Source organism: Doryrhamphus excisus, linkage group LG6 (assembly GCF_037039965.1).
Source record: "Doryrhamphus excisus strain RoL-2023G ecotype Guam linkage group LG6, RoL_Dexc_Guam_v1.1, whole genome shotgun sequence".
NCBI classification, from domain to species: Eukaryota; Metazoa; Chordata; class Actinopteri; order Syngnathiformes; family Syngnathidae; genus Doryrhamphus; species Doryrhamphus excisus.
The window spans coordinates 18,826,550-18,846,566 of NC_136362.1; the positions used below are offsets into that span (position 1 = coordinate 18,826,550).

General features: G+C 40.3%; 1 protein-coding gene across 6 annotated transcripts in view; it reads left to right on the top strand.

The window, feature by feature from the left end:
• ptprsb (protein tyrosine phosphatase receptor type Sb) overlaps nucleotides 1–20,017 on the top strand; it is a 92,842-nt gene that overhangs the window by 9,510 nt on the left and 63,315 nt on the right. For 3 of the 6 annotated variants that reach the window (XM_078791603.1, XM_078791604.1, XM_078791606.1), the window contains exons 2-3: nucleotides 8,969–9,179; nucleotides 18,442–18,590. In XM_078791603.1, coding sequence (XP_078647729.1) covers nucleotides 9,038–9,179; nucleotides 18,442–18,590 — 291 coding nt within the window. In that variant the 5' untranslated portion in view covers nucleotides 8,969–9,037. The remainder of the gene's footprint in view (nucleotides 1–8,968; nucleotides 9,180–18,441; nucleotides 18,591–20,017) is intronic. The other 3 variants (XM_058069090.2, XM_078791605.1, XM_078791607.1) reach the window with 1 other exon arrangement.

The following is a 20,017-nucleotide window of genomic DNA, read 5'->3' on the forward strand; positions in this document are numbered from 1 at the left end:
GGAAGCATGTTTGAGATAAACTAAATAAAGAATCAATATAACAACAACAGGCTGCACGGTGATCGAGTGGTTAGCGCACAGACCTCACAGCTAGGAGAGCAGGGTTCAATTCCACACTAGGCCATCACTGTGTTTGCATGTTCCCCCCGTGCATGCGTGGGTTTTCTCTGGGTACTCCAGTTTCCTCCCACATTGTCCATAGGTATGAATGTGAGTGTGAATGGTTGTTTGTCTATATGTGCCCTGTGATTGGCTGGCGATCATTCCTGGGTGTAAAAGCCACGCATGCACGGGGAGAACATGCAAACTCTGAAATCAGGTCTTGCACGCTAACCACTTGTCTACCATACAGCCTACATAAACTACCATCAATCCAAATGAAACAATAATAAATGATAGATATAAAAATGCACCAGTTGTCAGTATAGGAACTGCAACGAAACAACAAAAAACAACACATGAAGTTACATTATTTTGTCATTTCCAGCCAGGAAATCCCACAACAACACGTACAATTTCACTTTCTATTCATTCTTGGCTTAACAGTAGCGACCAAAGCAGGACAACATGAATGAAATGTGTCATACTTTATGGCTTCAGTATGATGTAGTGAAACGTACAAAAGCAGCACTCCCACAAATAAGACATTTTTGACGCCTATTTTTCTAATGTAATCTAATTAGAATGCATCTTCAATTAGATGTTATCTTCCTCGATGATTAAATTTAGTGTATCTGACTTATTCTTGCACACTTGTGCTTGTGTGGAGAGTAGAGCTTCACTTCCACAAACACTCCCAGACTAGAGTGTTGGCTCTGCTCTTATCCCCTGTGATAATCTTCTCTATCGATATGTACTTTTATGCCATTTGGTGATACATTTATTGCTCTCCATCTGCTGCCCAGCTCATCTGGCGCCTCCATTATGGGATGCGGTGTTGGTGAGTTTTGACCTTGGAACCCCAATAAGTGGAGTGTGTGTACATTTCATTGCCTCATTGTTGGGCTGCGAAACAGCTATGCAGAAGGGAGTTATTTTGTGTTATTTTATAACGTGAAGTCTTAGACAGACTTCACGCTCAATTCCTTGTGTCGGCCCTGCTATGAAATTGTGATGAGCAACAGCTGAAGCACATCCACAGCTTTTTTTATGGGAGGAAAAAGGAATCCAGCAGCTAAAATGGTCCGAAGCAATCACAGCGCCGGTGTGTAATTTTAATGACGTGCTGGTGTTGTGCATTGGGAAAGGTTAATAGCATCTTCAATTGCCACTCCAAGCAAGCAATAGCACCAAAAAGCAAGCGATGCCACTTTTAATGTAGCTAAAATGAAGCAAAGTGCCCCAATAAATCCATCACTTTGAATATCTTCCAGCTAGTTAGTCACGCCTTAATGGTGAATTAAGAAGTAACGTCATTAAAAAAACACTTGCTGTAAAAACTAGAACGCCTCAGAGGATATGCCTCGTAAAAATATATGTTGTTCTCATGATTCACTTTAATAACAACAAAAACAATCTGCTTGTTCATGATGACAACAATGAAAATGAAAGCTTCATAATTCAGAATATACCGATTTACTGTATCTTCAAACACAATACAGACAAATCAATGTTAATGTTTTTTCTCTTTACATAGCCTTATATTGCTTTAAGATTTATTTGGCACATTTTTGATGGAAATTGTTATTTATATTTATACCATGTGCTGTGAGTGGTTAGTGTGCAGGACACACACAGGCCATGCTTGGGCATCTCTGTGTGGAGTTTGCATTGTTCTCCCCGTGCATGCGTGGGTTTTCTCCGGGTATTCCGGTTTCCTCCCACATTCCAAAGACATGCTAGGATAATTGGTGACATATCATATCATCTATAGGTATGAATGGTTGTTTGTCTACGTATATGTGCCCTTTGATTGGCTGGTGATCAATCCAGGGTGTACTGCGCCTTTAGCCCAAAGACAGCTGGGATAGGCTCCAGCATTCCCCGCGACCCTCATGAGGATAAGCGTTATAGAAAATGGATGGATATTCTTAATGAAGAATGACAAAATGTGGTCTGATAAAAAACTGTTAGTCCATTGGTGTTAAGCATCCATGCACTGATATTAATGCATATTAATGTATGAATTATTGATTGATTTGCATTTTATATATAAAAAACACTGTGTTACTTTTGCATGCAACTTGCCAGTGTTACTGCTACTAGTATGACTACTACAGTATTACTACAGGTACAACTACTGCAGAGTGGGCAAGTGTTGGCATGTTTTACAGTATGTGTTTGCAGAAGCAAACATGTCTCTCTTTGTACATTTGTGGCGTACGTTTGTACGTTTTCTGGTATTTTGTGCAACCGCAGTCAACAATTATTTTGCCGTGGACATGAAGAATAAAGAGGAAGGTGCTGCGACGGGAAGTAACGTTGCCCACCGATTCAGCCTCAAGGAAGCATATCCACGCATATCCACCATGTCACCATTACAGTTGTTCCATAGTCAATTATATTTTTATACTTGGATTTGGGTCAGTTAAAATTGGATGGTGGGCCACATTTGGCCCACAGGCTGTAGTTTGGATACCCCTAGACATAGACATAGACATAGACATAGACTTTCTTTATTGACACAATTTATCACAATAACACAGCAGAATAATAAATAAATAATAAATAATAAATAATAAATAATAAATAATAAATAATAAATAATAAATAATAAATAATAAATAATAAATAATAAATAATAAATAATAAATAATAAATAATAAATAATAAATAATAATGTGGAATAAATAACAATAATTTAAAGTTTTGGTTGTGCGTGTGGGCAGGTAGACAGGCTTATTTGGCATTAGGCAGTGTCACCCCTGTTATGGAATATAAACTTAAAATAATGTATTACAATGAATACATGTAAAAATGGTAAAAAGTACTGCACAAAAATGACATTCATTGGAGAGTGATCACAGACAATGAATGAGATTCTTAATTAGCATTCAAAATTTACGAGAGAATCAGGAATAATAATTTTTAATGGCAGATTTGTGATAGAGCTCTTATATGATGTATTTTATTAGATTGTTCAGGTGTACTGAAACAAATGTTATATGCAAATTAAGAATTTATGGCCCTCATATAGGAATTTTACAACATTACGAAAGACAGGAGTGTGCTTGAGGCATCCACATTCATTTATATGCAGGGCAAAAATTCTCCATATTTGAGTGACAGGTGTGTTTTCTTGTTAGAGAGGAGTCTTAGATATTTTATTTTCACTCCTAAAAATGTAACCGAGGCTACACGGCTCGTGCCTGCAGTAAGCCGTACTTCATCCTGTGTCTCTGATCCTCACTGTGTGCATTCATGTGTATGTGTGTGTGTGTGTGTGTGTGTATGTGTGTATGTGTGCATCTTCAAGTTTGTGTGTTTTAAAAGAGAGAAAAGTACGACAGAGAGAGGCTGCCAATCTCCCCCATGATGCTTTGCCATCTGCTATGTTTATGTGTGTGTTTTTTAGTTTTATTTTTTGGCGCGTGTGTGTGTGGCCCCGTGGGTGTGCGTGCATTTGCAAGTGTCACTCGCCTAGAGGTTGCAGGGTCACAGGAAGCGTGAGGTAATATTAGTCCCAGCCGCTCCCCGCAGTGTATGACTAATACAGCCTTCCTCCCAACTTATCAAAAGAATGGCACACAAAGCCATGAATAATTGAAAACAAGGTTATTTTGGAGCTGCATCGTGTGCACTATTAGATCACAGACTGGGGTGTAAACATAAAAGAACAAAAGTGAGTGCGAATAAATTATTATTCCACCCCAAAAAGTTTTGTGGTGCAATGCAGAGTGATGTTCTTTCCTATTATCATTTTCCCTGCTTCTTGTCCATTGTCCAAAACCGAACGGCATTAAAAGAAGAAATGTAATTTCTCACAGTTTGCATGGTGCTGCGGAATAATCTTGTTGTCATGGACACAGCCTTTTAACTTCCTTGTGGTGACTCCCTCCCCCGGAGGAGCAGGGCCATGCTAAACAATGATATTACATCAGACTGATGGAGCACAATGAGGAGTGTACATTTCACCACCTGAGTTGTGGTGTCATTAGCTGCTCCCTGCAGTAAATAGCACACGTATCCCCCATCAATCTATCTGTCTGCATGACCATCTGTGTTGTTACGCTGAAAAGGTAATAAGGTCCACCCCCCCCCCGTTGCCTTCTCTTGTGTCTTGTGTCCGCTGGATGCTGAGAGATGATCACAGCATGTTGTATTGTCCACGAGGGGCCTTGAATGCATTCTTTTGAGACCCTTAGGTCACACTACAATAGCACTGGCAGTCGTGATGATACAATCAAATAAACAAAGGATAAGGCCAGCCTTCTTTTCTTTCATTTACAGTATTTGTTCACTTTTTTGTTTCACTGGTACAACTAAAGGTACATTTGTTTGTACTAATATAATAATGACAACAAAATATCTAATGAGAGTGTCATTTAAAAGCGTATATTTAGCCATTTCCATGTTTTTATTCATAATAACATTACATCAATGGCATTGTATTGCAGTGTGCATTGCTTTTAGGCATTCTGTGTTGTCAGCCATTAAAATTAACAAGAAATTGAAGAAACAAAGCTGGTCTAATATTTTTTTCCATGACTAAATTCGTAGCACACCCTTATATGATTCATAAATTGATAAAGAATTTGTGAAAAATTTATGAAGCTGAATTTAACCTAAATGTTGTGCAACCTTCACATTGCTCCAAAATCATCAAGTCTATCAATATATTTTTTGTGTGAGTACATTTTACAAAGTGTATCTAATCAGTTTTATTTTTATTTCAAATGAAATATTCATAATTTAATGCTAAAGAAAATTACCACATATACTTTATTAGTATAAGATTCTTTTTCTTATATGGAAATTGCAGTAAAACATTCATAAATGAATAATCCTGAGTCAAACTGTAACCATTATTCAACCTACAGTATATTAACCGTACAGTCAAACAAGTGTACACATAAGTTAAACATGTTTGAGAATAAAACAAAGCTTAACTTGAATGAAATTAAAGTGTAATGAAAAATGTCTGCTGCCACACCAGTATAAAAAGAGGCTGACCAGTGTAAAACAAAACCTGGTCTTCCTCTTGGAAATAAGTGTAAGAAAAAGCAGAGACCAGCAGAGTAGATCGTTCATCTGTGAATTTCACACTGAACTCAGCTGCATTATTGACGTAACAGTGTGCATGTTCTCACATCGACACTGAATCCCGTTATCAGGTAATTATATGGTGACGACATCCACACCATGTCTGGTGATTGACAGAGACATGATTGCAACATGATGGGTGAAGTGAAACCCAGCTTTGCGGAATACACTTTCACATAGCATTCGCCATGCCCCTGTTACGGCTCTGATAGCACCTTAGAATACAGAATATTCATCTACTGTAAATACAGTGTCATTTTTTTAACCGTGGTTAATTTCATTTTTTCCATAGTTAACCCAGAATTGATCACATTTAAATAAGGGAAATCTCTTTGTGGTAAACAATTTGATGTACAACTACTATGATAATTAATTTAAAAATCAAATTTATAGAAAAGGATATCAATTTTGGAACATTTTGGTCATTATTTAAAACAACACAGTCACCAAGCATATTACTATTTTTCCTTATTATTAGCATATTAGCTTTTAACCTCACCAACAAACGTTTAGCAAATACAAAATGTGAGGGAATGAGACCTCTCACACTGACACAAACATGTATTTGCATTACAGTTTCAGCTCAAAAAAATGTTTGTTTATTTATGATACTGGTTTTAAATTCTAATATTCAAAAAGGAAAATCATTAAAGATTTGCCTCAATGCACCTTTCCTTCATGAAATTCGCAAATGAAAATACCTCAAACACAGGGCAGTAGCCATAAAACATAAAACTAAGTGTAATTTATTTTCAATATTAAAACACTTTATTATAGTACAGTAAATATTATTTTATTACAATACTCTGAGTATCAATTAGAAATCCCTCAGTTATTGAATGTTTAATGCAAGCTGCAATTTGTCCTACTTTTTTGATGGTCATTGAACGCACCTTCTACCGTTCTCCGATTCACAGATGGATGTATGAATGTATTTTCCCCCTTTTTCTGAAGTGAGCATTACTGTTGGAAGCCACTCAACGCCACTGACGCTGAGGATGAAGAATTTAATTGATTTAGTCTGGATGAGATCGGGAGCTTGGTGAATTTGCTTAATTGGTTGTTGGACTCGCTGGCTTTTTGTTGCTTATGTTAATTCAGCCTATTCGGCCTCCCAGGCATGTTTTAATACTATTGTGTATCTGAATCACTGATGCAATTTATACTCTGGAGCAACATACGTGTATATACTTGGAGCTAGACCTTTACATATACATATGTACTATGTAAAAAGACAAATTTTCTTCAGTATCTAAAATTACAATACATTTCATGACACATCATCCAGTGAATGACACATATTCCTAAAAGAATATTTGGTATCTGAGGTACAACAGATTTTAGACTGGATTCTAGTCACTAAATAAGAATATGGCCTTTATTTCTGTCTCGCAGCAGTAGTTTTTGAGATAATGCACAAAAAAATGGATGACAGATGAACTTATCAATAAATGGACTTCACATGACCCACATGTCACGTTTGTGTGCAAGGCCATTCGCAATGCCATGCAGTCTTTTCTATGATGTAAATTGATTATGCTTCATAAACCAAAATGGTCTTAATAATCATAACAACGACTGATGTGCCGGATGAATTTGCACAACAGTTAGGGGTGTAGCGTAGCCTAACCAGAGATGTTGTCTCCCTCCAAGCCCAGAGAGTTTGAACACAAGCAGACTTTACTCATCAGGCTGCGTCTGCTTTGGCTCGCAGCTGTAAGACGCGTCTGAATGCTGTCGATGGCTCGGCAACAGCTGGAGGAGTCGGTACAGAGCAGCTGGGCAGAGGAGAAAGGATTTGTTGACGACAAAGAGGTTAGAGTGCTTGGAGGATGGCGGAAAGGGGGATGATGGCGTCATGAGAGGTTAACAAGGAAAGGAAGGAAGGAGGGAGGGAGATGAGGAGATTTCAGGAATACAGCGCCTCGTACAGGAGTGAGACGATGGTGAGATTAAGGGTTTAGAAGGGCTGCTGAGTGACTAGATTGGAAGAGAGAGGGCTTTGTGAGAAGGTGAAAGACAACAGGAAGCACCGGATAAAGCGCGCAAAAGATATGTAGGGTTATGCTGAGGTCACCGAAAGCTAGGGAGGTTTCACTCAAGAGAAAGGGAGCAGTCGGTGCAATATATATGAGCAGTGTCTAATGTTGGAGTGGCCATGTGGCTGCACACAGAGCAGCAGTCCTAGTTAGATTAACAGCAGCAAATTGAGTTTCCCTAAGAGGGGAATTTACTTAACATGCTGCCAATGGTGCTTGAATGAGCCCTGATCTGATTTTTCTTATCGTATTGTTCAATTGAAAAAAAAAAACGGACATGTTGAAAGCTTTTCTATTCAGCCTCGATTACGGAGCCCTTAGATAAGACCGGAGCAATAGACGGGAGAGCGGAATAGATCCTCTATATCAGATAGACAGATGTATTTTTCAGATGGACTATTTTTAGGAGCAGGAAGTGTCAGCCAGTAATGTGTTAGAGCAGGTCATTAGCTCAATAAGTGGACGGGGGAGTCTTTGAATATGTAACACACCAGAAATGCCTCTTTCGCTTAGGAGAGAGGCGAGGAAGGGTCGGCTGTAATCTCGACAAGCCATTAGCGCCCACGCAGCAAGGATGTCACAGTGAAGGCGTCGCTTATGTGCATGTTGATCCATGAATGACAACACGGACGATACAGGTCACCTGTGAATACGTGCTATGTCATAATACTCAATGTTGACAAAATTAGTGGAGGGGTGCCTCGCAAACCTGTTGCTCAATTAGATTTTGGAGCAATATGAAGCAATGAGTGGTTAGGAGATCGGGAAGACCTTCAGACAGCACTGATGCTGGTCGTCCCAAATGTCTTTGAAATTCTCCTACACCGTCCAAAGGATTTAAGATCCACAGTAAACAAATGCATTCTCTAGTTGTCGCTATGCTCTATGTTGGTACTTGTGCTGTGTGGCAGGTTAACAAAGGCTTCTTTCTCTGCCACCTGTGTCCTGACACATTGGGGGGGGGCACAGGACTGAAGAGCTATTGGTGCTGCTTGTCTGTAATTCTCAGCAAGAAGACAGAGCTGAATTATGTGCTGACATCCATATGTGCGATGTTGGGCATGTTGGGCATTTGCAGAGGGATCAAAACACGGACAACAGCACCCCCCCCCCCCTTGAGGGGGAACATCTATTAAACCCGCAGTCTTTGATGCATTTGCTGCTATTGCATTTTTGCCGCATTCTGACCCCTCAATTATGTGTTTTTCATTACCGCAGCACACTCCAGCTCGCTTATTAATCTACGTCTTTATGTTCCAGCATAACAGTGAAATAGAATTACTTAGGCTAGAGCGAGAGAGAGAAATGAAATTATAAGGAACCTTTGTGCAAAGTAAGACAACTTAAAATGTATCATTGCTGCTTATTTCACGGTTCACTAGCACAGACTGTCATTAATGCAAAAGCAGTGGAAGAAAGACAAAAACAATTTTTGGTCTGTTTCTTGTCTTAGTTGCTGTGCAGTAGCTCTATTGTTCTAGTATTAGTTGAGTCAGAGCTGCCCCACTTGAGCTGTTAATCCCAGTCAGAAGTGCTCTGGCTAAATCAAAAGACCTAATCCTGCATTAGCATGAATTTGCCTTTCATTTTTCTTTATTTGGATTTTATTTTCTCTACCTCGTTTCAAATCTTTCTATGCTGACATTTAAGTGATGAGTCAAGAGGTGGGACATATATGTTTTCATTCCTGTTGGATGACCTTCATGTTTCTGTATGTGCATCTACAGAGTGCCTACCCCTGTTGAGTGACGCCCCACCCGCATCCCTGTCGTCTCCAAGCAGCCTGCGGTGGGACCATGTATCGACACAGCACAGGTGGAGCGCTCACCCGGTCCGGGAGGCTGATCATCGGGCTCCGCCTCAGGATCTCCCTGCTGTGTCTACTACTGCCTCTTATCATCCTGCTGAATAAAGTGCACAGTGTGCAAGGAGCACTAGGTATGTCTATTGTATTTTACATTTCTCTTCATTATAAGGACTAAGGGACTAAAACTGCAGATTTCTATTAGGGATTTTTTAACAGTAATCCCTAATAAAAATCCTAATAAAGTAGTAGTAGTAGTAAAGCCCTTTATTCTTGTCACTTATACAGGAGTACAAGCAAAATTGTGCAATCATACATGCATAAAACATGGGGTTGTGAGATAATTGTTAACTGCAATAAAACCTTTTGTTTTGGTGATCATGTCTGATGATTGTGCGTCTCGCCGAACATTACATGACAATTAGTCAACTTCTTTGCCTTTTTTTCAATGCCTTCTCTTTCTATTTTTTGTGGGGCCGCATGGTGGATGAGTGGTTAGCATGTAGGCCACTCAGTCAGGATATCGGGACTACCTGGGTTTGAATCTTTGTTGGGCATCTCTTCGTGGAGTTAGCAAATAAAATCCTTCCAAAAACATAATTGGCGACTCCAAATTGTCCATAGGTATGAATGTGAGTCTGGATGCCAATATGTGCTCTGCGATTGGCTGGCGATCAGTCTCGGGTGTATGACAGCTGGGATAGGCTCCAGCATACCCCCATGAGCCTCATGAGGATAAGCGGCATAGAAAATAGCTGGATTATTTTATGTGTAACATGATGTGTACCATTAGTGATATAGTGAAGCTGTGAAATTGTAACTGCACAGTGGCGAGGGACGACGGCAAACAGGTCGACAACTTTTAGCATCAAAAGAGCCATTTGGGGCCGTTTCTAACAAATTAAAACCCACCTGGAACCACAAACCCCCTAGAAAAAAAATTAGACCACTGAATTGAAGGCAATGCTCCATGTACAGTTTCCTTAAGCGTATTGTCGATTTCCTTTTCTGTCTTCCTGGTCCGCCTAGCAAAGAAATAAGCGAAACCAGCTGTGAGGGATGTTACCAATGAGAATGCCCTTAAATATGCACTCTGACTACAGGACGGGGTCGCCAGCCAATCACAGGGCACATATAGACAAACAACCACATTCATACCTATGGACAAGTTGGAGTGGCCAATTAACCTAGCATGTTTTTGGAATGTGGGAGGAAAACCGGAGTAAAACCCACGCATGCACGGGGAGAACATGCAAACTCCACACACAGAGATGCCTGAGGGTGGAATTGAACCGTGGTCTCCTAGCTGTGAGGTCTGCGCACTAACCACTAGACCGCCGTGCCGCCTAGCACATACATAGAAAGGCAAAACTTTTTGAGGTCTGCGCGCTAACCACTAGACCGCCGTGCCGCCGAGCACACACATTGAAAGGCAAAACTTTGTTGAGTTACACACACCGTCCAGCGCTCAATTGAGTGACACTATCCATATGTGGTTGTTATAAAACTGCATTAATGGTGCCAAAGACCTTTTCTGCATAGTATATGTCACTTTATAATAATTAGAGTGTCCCCCCACTGAATTCTTCTGAGAACAGGCTGTCCTACATTATTTAGTTGCCATAGCAACAAAAGTTCTGTAATGGCTGGGAGTAGTTTCTGAAGCAATAGGCGGGATGTCAAGAGAGAAACATGTTGAAGGCATGTCAGCATGGAAATAATCCGTCAATCATATTTGAACATTTTTGGATGCTTCCATGCTTCCTTGTTACCTCACGAAATGGCATTCCTCATTTCAAATATATCATATGCATCTCTTCCTACCACGAATGCCAGCTGCTATACGGTACACCGTAATCAGGTGTGGATACAATGTACCCATGTGTGAATATATGGGGATCTAGTATACAGTGAAGAAAATAAGTATTTGAACACCCTGCTATTTTGCTATTTCTCCCACTTAGAAATCATAGAGGGGTCTGAAATTTTCATCGTAGGTGCATGTCCACTGTGAGAGAGATAAACTAAAAAGAAAAATCCAGAAATCACAATGCATGATTTTTTAACAATTTATTTGTGTGATACAGCTGCAAATAAGTATTTGAACACCTGTGTATCATCTAGAATTCTGACCCTGAAAGACCTGTTAGTCTGCCCATTAGAAGTCCACCTGCACTCCATGTATCATCCTGAATCAGATGCACCTGTTTGAGGTCGTTAGCTGCATAAAGACACCTGTCCACCCCATACAATCAGTAAGACTTTAACTTGTAACATGGCGAAGACCAAAGAGCTGTCCAAAGACACCAGAGACAAAATTGTACACCTCCACAAGGCTGGAAAGGGCTACGGAGCAATTACCAAGCAGCTTGGTGAAAAAAGGTCCACTGTTGGAGCTATCATTAGAAAATGGAAGAAGCTAAACATGACGGTCAATCTCAATCGGAGTGGAGCCCCATGCAAGATATCACCTCGTGGGGTCTCAATGATTCTAAGAAAGGTGAGGAATCAGCCCAGAACTACACGACAGGACTTGGTCAATGACCTGAAAAGAGCTGGGACCACCGTTTCCAAGGTTACTGTAGGTAATACACTAAGACGTCATGATATGAAATCATGCATGGCACGAAAGGTTCCCCTGCTTAAACCAGCACATGTCAAGGCCCGTCTTAAGTTTGCATATGACCATTTGGATGATACAGAGGAGTCATGGGAGAAAGTTTTATGGTCAGATGAGACCAAAATAGAACTTTTTGGTCATAATTCCAATAAGCGTGTTTGGAGGAAGAAGAATGAAGAGTACAATCCGAAGAACACCATCCCTACTGTGAAGCATGGGGGTGGTAGCATCATGCTTTGGGGGTGTTTTTCTGCACATGGGACAGGACGAGTGCACTGCATTAAAGAGAGGATGACTGGGGCCGTGTATTGTGAGATTTTGGGGAACAACCTCCTTCCCTCTGTCAGAGCATTGAAGATGGGTCGTGGCTGGGTCTTCCAACACGACAACGACCCGAAGCACACAGCCAGGAAAACCAAGGAGTGGCTCCGTAAGAAGCATATCAAGGTTCTAGCATGGCCCAGCCAGTCTCCAGACCTGAACCCAATCGAAAATCTTTGGAGGGAGCTCAAACTCCGTGTTTCTCAGCGACAGCCCAGAAACCTGACTGATCTAGAGAAGATCTGTGTGGAGGAGTGGGCCAAGATCCCTCCTGCAGTGTCTGCAAACCTGGTGAAAAACTACAGGAAACGTTTGACCTCTGTAATAGCAAACAAAGGCTACTGTACCAAATATTAACATTCATTTTCTCAGGTGTTCAAATACTTATTAGCAGCTGTATCACACAAATAAATTGTTAAAAAATCATGCATTGTGATTTCTGGATTTTTCTTTTTAGTTTATCTCTCTCACAGTGGACATGCACCTACGATGAAAATTTCAGACCCCTCCATGATTTCTAAGTGGGAGAAATAGCAAAATAGCAGGGTGTTCAAATACTTATTTTCTTCACTGTATATGCCTGAGATTTGGCATGCACATGCTTGTGTTTCTGGATGTGTTGGAAATTGTGTATGCGTGTGTTTGTGTGTGCATGTGTGTTGCCGGGGTACTGACAGCAGTCTTGTCGGTACATTACAACCGGACTGTGGCTTGTTAATGTGTTTTGATAAGCCAGGAGGTCCCATCAGCATGTTCCTCATCATCATTTTGATGACCACATTTGCTCAGATAATCTGCCTCAGTGGTTCACACACTCATACACACACACACACACACGCACACACACACCTACACGTTTTGACAAAACAAACACAGAAAATATATTTATTTGTAAAATAATGAATACAATTCTTTAAATGTGTTTTACACCATATAAGACAAAAAGGCACCTTGTGATAATAAAATTATAAAAATAAATGTTTCTAATTGAGACCCTGATGGAGTAAATATAACAAAATCAAAGCTATGCCATACCCATCTTCTGGGATATATACTCAGAGGCATCTTGAACAAAAAACTGCTCCTTAATGCATTCACTGCAGGCTGTTTTCAGAGAGGAGAGGGGATTTTTGCTGAACTTTCAAGACCCACAGAATATGGAGTATAAGGACTACATAAACATTGAAACTATGTAAAGAAAGTTTAGACTCACTTCTTTCATCTGAGAAAATATTGTGTTTGTAGACTTTTTGGGTCTTCATAAATCGGCAGTAGAACATGGTAATGGTTTTATTTCATTTGAACATGCATCAGATTACAATTGAATGCATCCCATAATCAGTTCACAGTTCCACATGTCCAAAAGGAGTAGGAAGAAGCAAAGCTTATTAAATCCTACCCCTCCATCTGGTACTTTTACAATCAGTAACTGTTACATTTGTTCACTTCCTGCTTTCCATAATACAGTTTAAGGTTTTTTATTTTTATTTTGTAATTTTTTGTCCCGTACCGAAGTACAAGGTGATATGAGCATCCAATGACATAATGTGTACCATAGTAAGTGTCAATATAGTGATATATATAGCACATCATGACTGGTTCAAGACTCTTCATCCTTGTATTTAGAAAACATCAACTGCTTGTATTGTTTCTTGAATTGGCTCATCGTTGTGCATTGTTTGAGGGGCTTACTCATTCCATTCCATTGTTTGATTCCACATACTGAAATGCTATGGCTTTTTAACGTAGTCCTAGCATATAAGTGTTAGGACTACATTAAAAAGCCATAGCATAGGGTTGTAGGGTGGTTTCAGTGAAAACACCTAATTTTGACCCCCCCCCCAAAAAAAAACAAAGAAAATTTGCTTTTTCTGCAGAGAACCAAATTTAAGCAGAACCATTGCCCCCTACTGGGACAGAAATACACTGCCTATAAGTCTGAAATTCACACACAAACTGCATGAGACTCCTGTGAATGATATGATTATACGCCCACTTAAAAACAAAAAGAGCCGTATCGGTGAAATAGGTGTGTGAGGGAACCTTGTAACAGAGCTCAAGCGTACACAGCATGTTCTATACTACAGGATGCACAATTCAACGGCAAACACACAGCATGTCATTACACCGCTTACAGTTTACATGCTATATGGACCAAAACCCATATCATCATATATTGAGGTTGAATATTGATATACGATATACATATATCCCAATATTTTTTCCACAAACTGAATTTGGACTAAGAGTCAAAGCCAAATATGCATGCAAAGTTTTATTAAAATGTAAACAATCTTATAGAAAAATAGCAGCTGAAATAAAATTGTATCTTAAATATAATAAAATATATGAAAATCCAGAAATAAAATCAAAATATAATGATATAATCATGCTGCTCTCTCTGCAGCTAGGTTAGCGGCGTTAGCTCTTCCATCTCACGTTCCCCGTGACGACAGACGGCAAACGTTGATACTGCCTTCATAATGTCTTTTTTGATGTTCACCCCTGCTCTGCAGCTTCTCCTCCTCTGTATCTCCACAGGAATCTCTGATTGCTCGGCATAGCAAAGGGGTGCTCAAAGCTAACAGCTGGTGCCGAGTGTAAACAATGGTGCAAGCAGCATCCATAGCTGCACACTTTAAAGGGTAGTCGGTATGGCACAAAAAAAAAAACAAAAAAGAAAGTCATCAATAAAGTACCATTAAACACTAAAAACGCTGCAGAAGGCACGGACCTGCCGTAACTAACTAGCTTACACTCGGGTGGCACCATCTTGACAGATGAGATCTATGCATCAAATCCAGTTTATATCAATATGAACCCTACCCAGGTTCCACTGTATAACTCATAATTTAATATTACTTTACTACTTTGAGTTTATATATTTATTCTTGCTTAGAGTTCAGTTTCCACAGTACAGTTCATTTTCAAGCCAAATGAAGTCACACGTTGCATTATCCTCATACCTCCGTATTGCTCATTAAACAACTTAAAGTGGGATTAACTGCGTACTTGTCAAAACACATAAACAGGAAGAAATGTATTATTAAAAGCGGCTTAAAGGCTTGTCAGACCACAGCTGGCTGCACTTAAAACCTTTGACATCAGTCACGTTTCTTTATGCAACTCAAATACAATTTGCAACACCAGCTCTTCATGGGCAGTATCCATCTTTCAAATAGCATCCAATTAATTTCCATTTTACCACCTTACAATGCTGATTGCATCTCGGCCAGCAGCAGACAAAGAGATCCCATTTGATGCTGATTGCATTGTTCCGCCTGCAACCGAGTGCAGTCATTCACTGAGACGATTACAGGTTTAAAAAGGTGTTTTCTATAAGCGGGCTAGTGGTAGAAGATTAGTCGACCTGGCTGCTCGGGTGAAAAGGAGTGAAAGCTTCTATTAAGAGCAAGAGCCCCTCATTAGTCCCCCATTTTCCAGGCAGCTTCCCACAACAAGTCAGTCATAACAAGTTTTTGTTCAGTGCAAATCCACACAAAGTCAGTGCCTTGCAGGGCTTTTCCCTGGCTTTCAGAAGAGGCTTAAGTGGTAACATTGCCAGCGGGGTCGGTTTTGCAAGAGGATTGGTGTTGAAGCGCATTTAAGAGAGCACAGAAAACATTCTGGACTGTACATAAAGCCAGTGAGACCATGTTCAAGCTCAACAAGGCATATGGAATTCTATCATAATCCTGTCACAGGAACAAGGCCGTCCAACATTACAATTTTTTTGGTACTTTTAAGGGTTTTGAGGGCTTCACTAGTCGCAGTGTCCCAAGACGCTCTTAGAGTTTAGCAGGGTGGATATAGTGCTCTTGGGCCTTTAAATGATGGCCATAAATTTGTTCTGATTGACTCCACTGTGCCAACTTCAGCTTTTTGTATCTTCCTGTTGAGAATTGTGGCTGAGCATTAAATGGAACCATTTCATTTCCGACATCCGGGGGTTTGTTTGTTTATCTTTTTGTAGCACGCTACATCTCTCCAATGTGGTATCATTCAAGCGCCAATGTACAGAAGGTACTGACCGTCCAAATATCCATTTTGACTTCTCAATACCTAAAGAAACCAGATTGCTGCTAAAGTCACATGTCCAAATTCAAAATCCAAACCCCGTGGTGGTAGCATCAGGATTTTGGATTGTTTGTCAACAGCTCACCTTGGGGCTTTAGTACTACCGGTCCGTATAGCAGTCAGTTTTGGCCATAAAGCTGAAGCAGAACAACGGTAATAGGGATTTTTTCAAAAACGCACATCTGCCCCTCTCCGAGAGAAATTCACAAAGTGTTTTGGTGGGACGTTGTAGCCAAAACAGCAGGAGTGGCATCCTCCAAAGCAAACAATGGCGCCTTTGTTCATCAATGTTAAACAAAAGTAAGCATATGTTTATCTTTTCCACACAAAAAGCAGCAATGTTACGTTTGCCCTTGCACACATTGAATCATTTTTATGTCATGTGGAAATAACAGCACATAATTGTTACGTCAACTGTCAGCAACAAGCCAAAACCTCCGTCTTTACCATCTACACCAATACGCTGAGGACGAAGTTTTCAAAAATCTTCACCCTGGCCGGCGTTGATGATGAAAGGCCAAAACATAAGGCCGGATGATATGGACCAAAACTCATATGGTGATGTATTTAAGTTGAATATCGATGTACGATATATATCCCAAATATTTTGGACAAAAGCCAAATATGTGTGCAAAGTTTTATTAAAACAATCTTACAGAACAATATCATGCTGAAATAAAATAGTATATTATTTACAAATAAATATAGAAAAAAGTTCAATATAATGTTCAATCTTCACTGCGATCATGCTGCATAATGACAGACGGTAAACATGGTTGATATCGTCTTTATAGAGCAACCTTTATTCCGTCTTTTTTGCTGTTCACTCACGCTATGCAGCCTCTCCTCCTTTGTATCTTTGGGGGGATCGCCGGTCACTCTGCGTAGCTAAGGGGTACTCAAAGCTGCTCCCGAGTGTAAACAATGGAGCAAGAGGTATGCTACAAACATCACAAGAAAGTACTAAAAATAATCTATCAGCACATTTTGATGGAAATTGTGCAAAGGTTAAAGAGTTTAGTATTTTACTCTTTTAAAGGGATAATTCTATGTAAAATTAAATAAGGAGTGGTGTATGACTAGTTAGTATACGGTGCTGCCAGGTGTTTAGACCGGAGGTATCGAAAGTGTGGCCTGGGGGCCATTTGGAGACAGTGGCAATTTTTTTATTGGCCCACGGCCCATTTGAAAACTACAATACAAAGCAAAAGAGCGTAATGTATTGAGAAAAAGAAACCAAGGTAGAGGCTCTTGCTTCATCCCTCCTTAAGTTTGGGTGTCCTTAGCTTGAAATTGTTGACTTTTTAAAGGATTTTTTCTTTTTTTTTCATCAGAGCACCGTGTTCTTTTAACCATAGTGTGTTTACTTTCTATTTCCGCCGTAATGAAATCGTGTGCCTGTGTTATCCAGTGAGATGAGCAGAGTGTGAAAAAGTGCAAACAGCCTTTAGAATCTGCAAATGATTATTTGATAGGCTGCTGTCGGGCTCCTATTGCATCTTCAGAGCAGGAGTGAGTCAACACAGCAGGACCTTAGCCGCCCAGACTTCAGGGAAGTGGGAGGAGAGATTCGGGTTGCCATGGTAAGGGTCATCCTGCCTTCACCCTGATGGATCACAGCGATTCTGTAGCTGACGAGGAGTTAAGCTGGCCACCATGGCAACAGGCCACAGACAGATAGCACAGGGGTGGGTGCGTGTTGGCTCTTTGATTGATCTGACTCACTCGCAGGGAAAAATACAGGTTCACTACTATTGGCTCAATAGCCGACTTGGAAATTGCTGTTTTCTTGCACAGGGCAATTGCTACACTTTTACACTCCTGCACTCCCGCACGAAACATAATAGTAGCGATCATTCTTCTCAATTTCCCCCTCTGGGTAAAACACAAAATTAGCACTAATGTTGATAGACTCGCTGAAATGGTAAAGATCTTTAAAATTCAAAGTACAAATCCCCCAAAGTGATGTTTCTGCAGAGAAATTGACCACTCTGTTATTAATACACAGCAATGAGATGCTTATATATGGTGCGTTTAATGCTTAGATAAGAACCCCCATTTGTTAAGAGGGCTTTTGCTGCAGTCGAGGGCTTGGCTAGGCTGCAACAAGCAGTGTGTTAAGGAGAGAGATGGACAGGGAGAGCAGGTCCTCTGAAGCCAAAGCCTATCTTTTATTTATGACCCACAGGAAGTCCTTGACGGTGTCCTCTAGATGATACCCTGGAAGTAAGCACAACACACAGCCAAGGGACCACAAAGGCATCATGACCAGTGCAAATTGGGGACCAGTCAGCAGGGTGTTGTGTTAGCCAGTTTGTTGTCTTTTAGGGATCAACTTTCACATATGTGTGTGTGTGTGTTTTCTGCTTTCTCCTCAGCTGCTCCCAAGTTCACCAAGATTCCCACAGACCAGATTGGCGTGTCAGGAGGCGTGGCATCGTTTGTATGCCAAGCCACTGGGAATCCCAAGCCGGTCGTCTACTGGAACAAGAAGGGCAAGAAGGTCAACTCTCAGCGTATCGAGGTGGTTGTCACAGTGCGCAAACTCTTATGTTTACAGCATGACATGCACGGCTCTGCTCAAACATTTTCAATTTCATAACCATCTCTAGTGCAGTGATTCCCAACTGATGGATTGAGAAAAAAAGTATTTATATATACATATATATATATACTTACATTTTTTTCTGTGCTATATGCTTGCTACCACATGCTTACCAAGCACACAGCCGCAGATATCTGCTGGAAAACAGCACGCCATGAAGAGAGCACAGCGTCTCACATGTTGCGTTGCAAATAGTCCATTTAAGTGGAAAATATTTGAAAAGTTTGAGTTGACAAATTGTCAATGAGTGGTGATAGTGGGTCCTCCAGCCACATCAGTTGAGAACCACTGATCTTGTCCATTATTGTATTCCACAGCACACTGTAAAAGGAAACATTATAAAACAGTACAACACTGTACTTTAATATATACAATATATATATATATTTAAATATAATGAAAATCTGTTTATTTTATCCAAATTGCAAACATTAAGTGATACAGTAGACCACTGAATAACTTAGTATGCTTAAATAGCAATTAAAGGCATCTACTATGCATCCTTGCTTCCTTGCTTCTTCTAAAATCTATAAATATTTAAGAAGAAACAGGAAGTCAGTTTGTACACAGTGGCCAAACTGTGGCCAAATTGGCAGTAATGAAGACATGAGAATTCAATAAGATTTCATAGAAAAAGCAGTGCATTATAATGCAATAATAAGTCCTGCAATAAAATACCTAGTCACGGAAACAATAAATGCTCTGGAATTAGGGAAGGACATTTTGATCAATTATTTCATTGACTATCAATTGTGGGTGATTTATTGTTGATGAATTGTGTTTTAAAGCAATTGAAACAAAATGGAGTGCACTACTTGGCTGCAACCAGCAGAGGCACTATTAATATAGGCTCTGTTTTTGGCGGTTGAAGAAAAATTGCGTCCACACACAGATCAGTAAATAATCAACATCAACATGGGAACATACTAATGTAAACAGTCACACATCAACTTCTGCTAGTCCGGCTTGTCTAGACGTTGACTGTAAGTCATGCCAGTTGAAATATTGAGATATTCATTCATCCATTTTCTATACCGCTTGAGGGTCGCGGGCGTGCTGGAACCTATCTTCGGGTGAGAGGCGAGGTACACACTGGACTGGTCGCCGGCCAATCACACGGCACATATAGACAACCATTCACACCTGCACTCACTTAAGGTCGCCAATTAGCTTAGCATTTTTTCAGAATGTGAGGAATTCCGCACAGAGATGTCTGAGGGTAGAATCGAACTGAGGTCTTCTAGCTGTAAGGCCTGCACGCAAACCAACCACTTTGTCCACCGTGCAGTATTTCCATAATGCCTCATATTAACTCTCCAACTCTCCAACAAGATCTCAGTGTATAGACT